The sequence below is a fragment of the Atta cephalotes genome (genome assembly GCF_000143395.1).
Source record: "Atta cephalotes unplaced genomic scaffold scaffold00027, whole genome shotgun sequence".
Taxonomy (NCBI): Eukaryota; Metazoa; Arthropoda; class Insecta; order Hymenoptera; family Formicidae; genus Atta; species Atta cephalotes.
The window spans coordinates 2457905-2467812 of record NW_012130091.1 but is presented as its reverse complement, the minus strand read 5'-3'; the positions used below and the strand labels follow the sequence as shown (position 1 = coordinate 2467812).

Below are 9908 nucleotides of genomic sequence, written 5' to 3'. Positions count from 1 at the left end.
GTGACGCGACACGACACGAGAGGTAGGGTAAGGTAGATAAATAAATAACGTAACGGAACGAACGAACGAGGGTACGGTTACTTATTTAGTTACTGTAAAACACACACACACACACACACACACACACACACACACACACACACACACACACATCAATATCAAATGCCCTGGTAAAAATTTTTCTCAGAATTTTTTATATAATTTTTTAGAATTTTTCTGTAATTTTTTAACTTTGTAACATTTTTATACGAATTGGAATATTTTTCAAAAAATCTATATCTTTTCTCAGAATTTTTCATATATGTTAATTATATATTATATAAAATTATATATTATATAAAATAATTATATATTATATAAAATTATATATTTATATATTATATAAAATTTTTAAGATTTTTTATAAGTATAATTTTTGATAAAATGTTATAAAATCTAAAAAATTTTTAAATACTTTTTAAAAATTATGGGATGAGAAATTTCAGAATATTATAGAATTCACTTGTATGAAAAATTCTGAGCGAAGATGTAAATTTTCTGAATATTTCTGAGTATTTCTGAAAAATGTTGCAATTCGTACAAAAATTATGAGAAAAATTTTCACCAGGGAATACTCTATCTAGACTTTAGCAACTAGTCATAGCAAAAGAAAAATTGCGTAAACATAAATATACAATACATATAATTATAGCCTATGTTTAGTTTACATTGAGATATATATGTATGTGTTATACAAAGTATTGTATGTCCCGGTATTATATGTCCCGGTATTATATGTCCCAAAGTATTATATGTCCCGGATCGATTGAATATTTCGAAAAGTATGCTTTTGAGAAAAATGTTTCAGACAAATTTTGCAATATATAAAGTGATGTATTTAATGATGTTAACAGTTTAACCTTGAGTAGCGTCGTCAATATCAAGTCACGTCGATTTTTTTAAGGAATACCCTTTTTATTTCAGAATTCTAATAGCTGGTGTCAAGAGTCTTACAAAACATTATAATAAATTTATTTTTCATTACGTTTTAAATTATAAGACTTGAAAGTTACAGTACTGCTGGCATTAACAAAATGTCCGACTGACGATTAAAATCTTTTGAATATTGTTCAGGATCATATCCTGGATAATATTTCCATTATCAAAGCCACTGGAGATTATTCCTCTTATTTTTGCATTAACATTTTTAAATAAAAAGTATAATCTCAAATGGTTTCGATCTTGACAAATGATAATGTAAATGCAGGAATCTATCCTTTAGAAAGTAGGTAAATTATAGCAGGTTATACCATCGACGAGATACTATTAAAGACTGTCAATCCTGGGCAAATTTTCGACGTATAAAAAGAATCCCGAAGAGATAATTGAAGAATGCTGACATTATCGACAATTGATACAAATTTATTAACATAAATATTTGACTCATACATTATTAAATTTATGATTTTTTATTGCATAAATGTTCCATAAATAAATATGCATATTTATAAAGCTATAATATTCTATATATTGCAGAAAAATTATAATTTTTTTCCTGCGATCGTCTCTGTTGAAAATCAAATTTTGACGACAATATTGAAATCACAATTTAAAAAAAAAATAGGATATTATTGAGTTATAAATACATAATTACGTCTACTAAACTAATAAATCATAAAATTAGTACAATATTATCAGTTTTTCTCTTAATTACTTTAATATTCACTTTAATATTCAAGAACGAATTTCCATGAGTGCGTTCCAAAACTTGATTCAGTCAACTCCGAGTACCCTTTATTCAACATTTAATGACAAGGATAAAATAATATTTGATTTGACAGAATTTTGGAACGCAACCTATAAGGATGTCAGTCTTTAATAGTATTTTCGTAATAGTAATTCGTTAGTGGTTATATTTACCAATCCATATCCATCCATATGGATATCCATATTCTGAATTGACGGTACTGTGTTCTAAAATTCATTGCCAGTGTTAAAGATTTATACAGCGGAGAGCACAGACTCTTGCATTACTCATAACACGTAATGCATAAGAAATTCAACCAATCAGAGTCCTTTATTTCATGGAAAGAAAGGAAACGAAGGAATGGAAAGGAACTTTGATTGGTACATTTTCTTATGCATTACGTGTTATTATGCAAAAGTCTGTGCTTCTCGCTATCTCTAAAATTCTATAGTAAATTATAGCATGTTAATCCGCTAACATCATTGTAAGCGGATATTGAATACGGATAGTATAGTATACGTAACGTAAACTGTAGATTTTCAGTGCTGGCAGTGAATTTGAAACACAGCCATACATGTGTAGACATGGCATACTGATTTATGTTGTACCAATCAGCTACTGCAATAAATGAATACATCAGAATACATTACTGTATATACATTTTTGTACTGTATATACATTTTACAATTGACTCTAAACGTGAAGAATATTTTTGCAATATCAATAGCGATAATTAGCAATTACATATTTTATATTATTTTAACACTTAGCATTTAGAAATATGGTAATTTTAATTTAATGTATAAATTAGAATTTTGCCTGTTAAGTAATTGATATAATATGTCATTATTTCATTTAGATACGGTGCTTTGCAGAAAAATTATATTCTTCGAGCGTTAGTGTTACAGTCGCACATGCTACTGTTAGACGATTGATGACGTCAGGATCTGTTACAGGTGACGATACATTTTCTATGTCTTCGATGCAATTACTGATGATTTTTTATTCATTTTTCACACAAACATTGCTGTCAAATATTAAATATTTTCTATCTATAATACACAGTGATATTTTTCTTTTTAGCATATCAATTTGAAGTGTACATAAAAGAATCCTTTTAGATTTTAGATATTTATATCATTATTGAGATATTATTTAATGTTTATATCACCATTCTCTTTCTAAATTGTAACTAGATCTCTAATCCTGTAATTTTAGTATCTACAAACATTAAAGAAACATCCAATGCACAAATAAACATGGATGAAGTCATTACAAAAGAAGTATGTTTGCATATTATTATGATTAAGATGTTTTATATTTATCAAATATTATTAATTTATCAGAATTATTTAAGATTATATTTATTTTGTATATAAAAGGTTGGGAATAATGGCATAATAGTTTTAAATCGACCTAAAGCGTTGAATTCTATAAATTTGTCCATGGTTCAAAAAATATATTCTATCCTCAAACAATGGGAGTCTTCAAAGAAGCTGGTAATAATAGAAGGTATGGGTGAGAAAGCGTTTTGCGCCGGTGGTGATGTCAAAGCACTTGTCTTGTCATTGAATGAATCAGCAGGGCATCTACAGGGCGAAGAATTTTTCAGGACAGAGTATACGTAAGTGTCTGTTCGAGAGTAAATGCATCTTTTATCTACTTGTGAGAGCAAAATGATTTTTTCTTTTGTTTCTAGTTTAGATCATTTGATTGGAACATATAAGAAGCCTTATATTGCTATCATCAATGGGATAACAATGGGAGGTGGTGTTGGATTATCTATACACGGCAAGTATAGAATTGCTACGGAGAAAACTCTGTTTGCTATGCCGGAAACGGCAATAGGATTGTTTCCTGATGTTGGTGCAACTTACTTTTTATCCAGATTAAAAAGCAGACTGGGTTTATATTTAGGTTTAACAGGACACAGATTGAAAGGTATAACTTCAGTTCTATTTAGAATTCTATTGTATGTACATGAACAGACATTTATAAGTTATATGTTTTATGAAGGTTTTGATGTTTTCCTTGCTGGTATTGCGACGCATTTTGTACCATCAGAGAAACTCGCAGATTTAAAACACGATTTATTTGCGTTGCGTAAAGTCGACATTGAGTCCATTTTGAATAAGTATCAACAAAAATTAAATCATGAATTCAGTTTAGCACCTCATATGTCACAGATAGAAAATTGTTTTTCTGCTCCAACTGTTGAAGAGATAATTGAAAGGTAAGCTAAAATTATTAAAAAGTTAAATTAATATTTTTTCACTTGTAATACAATAAAACATATAATTTGTTTTTTATATTAAGACTGAAGAAAGATAATTCGGACTGGGCACAAAAGAATATAGAAATATTGCTTAAAATGTCTCCATCTTCTCTCAAAATCACCAAAAAAGCGATTGATGAAGGAAAAGAAAAATCTTTAGCAGATTGTTTAAAAACCGAATATAGATTGGCCTGTACCGCTTTAACCAGAGATGGTGATTTCTACGAAGGTAATAAGATGAAATTTTAGGTACACATTTTGCAGGTTGTATTTTTAGATCAATATTTTATTTCTAGGTGTCAGAGCTCTTTTAGTTGACAAAGATCAAAAACCAATATGGAAGCCATCATCCTTGACCGATGTAACGGATGAATATGTAAATAAACGATTCGCGGCATTTCCTGCAGAGAAGGAATTGCAATTGTGTATCAGCAAGTTATAAAAATTAGGGGAGATATCTTTATATGTACTATAGATATATTATATAGTGTCTTACGACGCTTCGCTTGCCGAAATACTATGGTGTCTTTAGACCATACATATTGTTATGGAAATAAATTCTTAATTATTTTATTTTTATATCCTAGTTTTGTACAAATTGAGATCTATGTGTTGATATTGTTAACTTTTTTCTTTACTAGGCTGAATTCCACAAATGTAAAATTAACTTTATCTCTGTTCAATTTATTTTTTGTTTTTTTGTAATTCTAAAAATTAGAAAAGAATAAAAAGTAAGTTTAATCGAAATTAAAATTAATTTAAAATTGTTAATCTCGTATTTTTTTATTTTTGTGTTAAAAGATTTAATTTAAATGCTGAACTATAAGTAGCAGTAATTGTAATCATAATATTAACTAATGTTTTATATAATTTTTTTTCTATTTTTTTCAAATTTTGTCATTTTATTATGCTTCCTTTTTTAGGCAGGTTTCTGCATTATCATCCTCTTTACCTTTGTATCTAAATATTCAGAATCTCTATTTTTTTAATAAAACATAGAGGTGAGACAATATGATTGCAGCATTTTATTGTCTTTTTTTTTTAAATTTCCTTAATTGAAAATTTTTAGCAGCCGGAAAAAAATAAATTGAATAAATTCGAAAAGATCATTTCCTTTGAATGATAATATAAATTGTTATTAAATAGATGACTTAAAAAATTTGTATACAATACTTTGGACTTCTTTTAACGTTACAATTTTATTGCTATAATCTTTACAAGAATTTTTGTTAAATATATTCTTCAAAGGATCAAGTTATAATTTATAAATAAGCATGATGTCATAGGTGACTGATAAGAATAATCACATGATATTCAAGCACATGGTGTTTATCAGAGTTGATAACATTGACAATGACTAGCACAAAAAGGAAAGATAAATAAACTTAGGAAAGTACGTTTATTAGATTAGCTGCTTATTATGTATTCATCGCATTGGAACATACAAATTATGTATCATTTTGGAAAATTAAAGTCAGTGTTTCACAGGCAAGTAGCATACAGCATCTTCTCAGTTCTTTTGTTGTGCTCATTATTTATAAATCATGTATTAATTATACACTAACGTAATCATAGGAGTCAGCTAACCTCGTACGCCCGAAATTCACATCAATCGGTTTCACAGATTAACAAAATTAACAAGGTCAGTTTTTAGAATGACTAGAATCATATAAGAGACATGTTTACCGTAATGTGGATCTATTTTAACAGATTCTGATAGCAAACCGCGGAGAGATAGCATGTCGTATAACAAAAACTGCCAAGAAACTTGGTATAAGGACCGTGACTGTCTACAGCGAAGCCGACAGGAATTCTATGCACGTGGAACAAGCTGATGAAGCTTATTGTATCGGTGCAGCTCAATCTAATCAGAGTTACTTGCGAAAAGACAAGATTATATCAGTGGCCAAGCAGGCAAAATGTCAAGCCGTGCATCCTGGATACGGATTCCTTTCGGAGAATACAGAATTTGCACAGTTATGTCAGAAGGAGAATATTATATTTATTGGTCCTCCAGCTAGTGCCATACGAGATATGGGTATAAAGAATACCTCAAAAACTATTATGACTAAAGCTGGAGTTCCTATCATAGAAGGTAAATGTTTTTTTCTATCCTATATATATTAAAACAATTATCTTTCTCAAAGAAAATTGATGCGAGCCAAGCACTGGATGTCCGCGTACAAATTATTTATTATTTAATACAAAATGTACAGACATTTCGTTCCTAATGTGAATTCTTCTTAATATCTTAATCAACTTAAATTAATATAACAATAAAGAACGTTGATAGTAAATACCTAATATAATACAATTATAAATCGAATAAAGCGATTTGTAGCCCTGTCTTTTGCTGCAGTAAGAAATTATGGAGCTCAAGCATTTTCAAAATAATTACCAAATTAACTGTATCAAATTATTATAAAATTATAAAATTATAAAATTAGAATTAAAACGGGACATACAAGATAAATAATAAATAATTAGACTTACATGATAAAAAAAAACGTCAAGATGTCAATCAAAGAAAAAGTACATTCTGTTTTTTGTAACTATATAAACGACGCAGTTAAAATTAAACAATACATGTATAAATATAACAATAAGTTGAACATAAATGAAACAGAACTATATAATGTATGATAACTAAAAAATTAAACTTACATAAAAGAATATATGTCAGATAACTAAGATCATATGTTATTTTTATTGAATTTTCTTTCTAATATTCTGCATGTTTGTAGGATATCATGGTGATGATCAGACGAATGAAACTCTATTGGCGGAAGCCAGGAAGATTGGCTTTCCGTTGATGATCAAGGCCGTGCGCGGTGGTGGCGGAAAAGGTATGAGAATCGCTCAGAAAGAATCCGATTTCGTTGAGGCATTGGAATCGGCAAGAACTGAATCCGAGAAAGCATTCGGTGATTCGGCAGTGCTTCTGGAAAAATATGTCGCCGAACCTAGGCATGTAGAAGTACAGATTTTTGCTGACAAACATGGGAACGCCGTTTTTCTGTTTGAAAGAGATTGTTCTGTGCAAAGAAGACATCAGAAAGTGATTGAAGAAGCGCCTGCTGTATGTATCTTTATTATTGAGATTTATGGAATAATAGAAGAGACTAAAACAATTATATATAACTCTATTTTACAGCCTGGCATTTCCCAACAGCTCAGGCAAGAACTGGGCGAAGCAGCTCTCCGTGCAGCTAAAGCTGTAGGATATGTGGGTGCTGGAACGGTAGAATTCATAATGGATCGGAACAATCACAGTTTTTACTTTATGGAAATGAATACACGTCTTCAGGTAGAACATCCTGTTACCGAGGCAATTACCGGTTTGGATCTGGTTGAATGGCAATTGAGAGTTGCTAGTGGTGAAGAACTCCCGCTCAAACAAGAACAGATTACACTTAACGGTCATGCATTCGAAGCAAGAATTTATGCTGAGGTAATCGCTATCATATTATGTCTATTTATGTCTCACATGACAAATAAGTGTAATATAAGCGCAATTTAATTTATTATTGAATGGATTTATCGTTGTTATGATATCACAGAATCCAAGGAATGATTTCTTACCAGGAGCAGGTCAGCTTTTGTACTTAAAGCCTCCTGAAGCAACGGATAATGTCAGAGTCGAAACTGGAGTACGACAAAACGACGAGGTATCTGTACATTATGACCCGATGATAGCGAAATTAGTGATCTGGGGAAAAGATAGAAGCGAAGCTCTCAATGTACTTATATCAAAGCTCAGTGAGTACAACGTAAGTAGTGTGATTAAAAAATTGAAAATAAAATTCATAAAGGCTGATTACATTGTAGATTGTACAATGCCAGATAAAATAATTACATTTAATTGAAATAATTATTTATTAAACTTGTGTCACAAAAAGAGCAATGAGTCAGGCACGAAGTTAATGCTTAATAAATTACAATATATTATGAAAAAAAATTATATTAATTCGATATCTAAATATTTGGCCTTATATTAGATCATCCTTAATGGATTTAAAAATAAAAATTTACAGCATAATAATCATATTACACGTAATAATTTGTTAAAGCGACAGTGGTTGTCGCTTGCAGATAAAAATATATAGTGTCACTTAATTATCTAATATTCTTTAAATTTTAATTCAATAAGCCTTATTTAGATATTTATTTTTGGAAAATTATATTTGCAGATCGCTGGCTTGGATACCAACATACAATTTATTAAAGATCTATGTGAGCATTCGAAATTTCAAAGTGGCGAAGTGCACACGGGATTTATTGAGGAGAACTTTGAACAACTATTCCCTAAGTTACATACCTCTAACAAAATATTGATACAGGGAACTCTCGCCTCAATTCTATATGAGGATATAGAGTCATTAAGCACATCCTTAGAAACAAAGGATCCTTTTACTCCGTTTGCTGTGGAAACTGGACTAAGATTAAATCATGTGTTGAAGCGTACGTTTTTTTTCGATGTTGAAAAAGAGAATAACATAGTGGAAGTGAAATATGTCGAACCGGACGTATATCTAATGAGAGTCAACAGATTAGGACCCTGGAGGAAAGTAACTGGTACTTTAAAGAAGACTGATGGTGCTTTAGAATTGTTTGCAGAAATTGACGGGATTATTATTAAAGCACGAACGGTGAAACTTAATAATAAATTATACATATTCACCAAGGTAGTTAATTGCATAGTGTTTAATATACTATAATATACTATAATATACTATAATATATATAGTTCTATAATATACTATATATAGTTCTATGAGATGTTTATTTATAGGATCGTGAATGGCAATTGATTATTCCCACTCCCAAATTCGTGACTGCGATTACGAGCCAAGCGGAGCAAAATCCATACACGGCTCTAAGTCCAATACCTGGATTAGTTGATAAGATCTTCATTAATAAGGGAGATGTAGTAAAGAAGGGCGATTCATTGCTTGTTATTGTCGCTATGAAAATGGAGGTGAATTTATTGGTTCTACATTATTAATGTTAACGCGATACGTATATGATTTTGCTAATATCTTTTTGTTTACAGCATATTATTAAGGCGTCCATCGATGGAATGATTGAGGATGTGCTATGTTCTGTAGGTGATAACATTACTAAAAATAAGCTTCTTGTAAAATTGGTCAAGTGTTAAATGTAATGTGATATACATAAAAGGAAGCTGAACTGATTAAAAGTACTAATAAGAGTTACTGATTAAAAAATATATATAGGAGGTTATAATTCTCAAATAATTATTGTATCGTTAATCTAAGTATAAAATAAACAAGATTAAGTTATTAAATTAAAAAGTTAATTTTAATTTCATTTAGTTATATTTTAGACTTTTAACTTTTAATTTTATATAATTATATTTTATTGATAACTAAAGGGTCTTTCAATAAGGACGCTCGATTTTTAAATATAAATAAAACAAGTTGTATGTGAGATATCCACTCAATTTTTTTTTATTCGAAAGAATATTTTATGGCATTAAGTATGGAATATAACGTCGCTCAAGTGTCCGCGGCTTCGCTTGGTGACACGTATTCAGGTGGTCCAATTTTCGATGACTTTCTCGAATAAATCTGGTTGAATTTACTGGATGGCGTTTGTTATGTTGACTTTGAGAGCATCAATTATTTGCGGTTTATTCGTATAGATCTGCAATTTAAGGTATCCCCAAAGGAAGAAGTCTAAAGGCGTTAAATCGCACGATCTCGGTGGCCAGTTTACATCGCCGCCGCGCGATAACCATGCCCTCAAATCGCTCGTGCAGAATGTGGCATGTGTGTGGCACGTAGCGCCTGTTGGAACCACATGTTATCGGTCCGTATCATCCATTTTAGGCCACAAGAAGTTGCTTATCATGGATCTGTAGCGCTCGCCATTGACGGTTATGGC

General features: G+C 30.4%; 2 protein-coding genes across 2 annotated transcripts; both read left to right on the top strand.

The window, feature by feature from the left end:
- Positions 1 to 2413: 2413 nt before the first annotated feature.
- On the top strand, positions 2414 to 4580 carry LOC105620513 (3-hydroxyisobutyryl-CoA hydrolase, mitochondrial-like). The gene is made up of 8 exons (XM_012202004.1): positions 2414 to 2510; positions 2586 to 2682; positions 2945 to 3009; positions 3109 to 3350; positions 3426 to 3667; positions 3743 to 3959; positions 4043 to 4230; positions 4298 to 4580. The coding sequence occupies exons 1-8, from the start codon at positions 2508 to 2510 to the stop codon at positions 4441 to 4443; spliced, it is 1200 nt and encodes a 399-aa protein (XP_012057394.1). The 5' UTR covers positions 2414 to 2507; the 3' UTR covers positions 4444 to 4580.
- An 841-nt stretch (positions 4581 to 5421) lies between these two features.
- On the top strand, positions 5422 to 9309 carry LOC105620511 (methylcrotonoyl-CoA carboxylase subunit alpha, mitochondrial). Its single transcript, XM_012202003.1, has 9 exons — positions 5422 to 5489; positions 5577 to 5643; positions 5712 to 6096; positions 6746 to 7080; positions 7156 to 7452; positions 7562 to 7771; positions 8192 to 8686; positions 8794 to 8979; positions 9055 to 9309. Exons 1-9 carry the CDS (start codon positions 5422 to 5424, stop codon positions 9157 to 9159), a joined length of 2148 nt encoding a protein of 715 aa, XP_012057393.1. The 3' UTR covers positions 9160 to 9309.
- The last annotated feature ends 599 nt before the right edge of the window (positions 9310 to 9908 follow it).

Coding starts and splice junctions, on each gene's coding strand:
- LOC105620513 (XM_012202004.1), top strand. Junction 3,351..3,425: donor TTTTTCAGGACAGAGTATAC/GTAAGTGTCTGT, acceptor TTTTGTTTCTAG/TTTAGATCATTTGATTGGAA. Junction 3,960..4,042: donor GTTGAAGAGATAATTGAAAG/GTAAGCTAAAAT, acceptor TTTTATATTAAG/ACTGAAGAAAGATAATTCGG.
- LOC105620511 (XM_012202003.1), top strand. CDS start 5,422: ATGTATTCATCGCATTGGAACATACAAATTATGTATCATTTTGGAAAA. Junction 5,490..5,576: donor TTAAAGTCAGTGTTTCACAG/GCAAGTAGCATA, acceptor ACGTAATCATAG/GAGTCAGCTAACCTCGTACG. Junction 7,081..7,155: donor TGATTGAAGAAGCGCCTGCT/GTATGTATCTTT, acceptor TCTATTTTACAG/CCTGGCATTTCCCAACAGCT.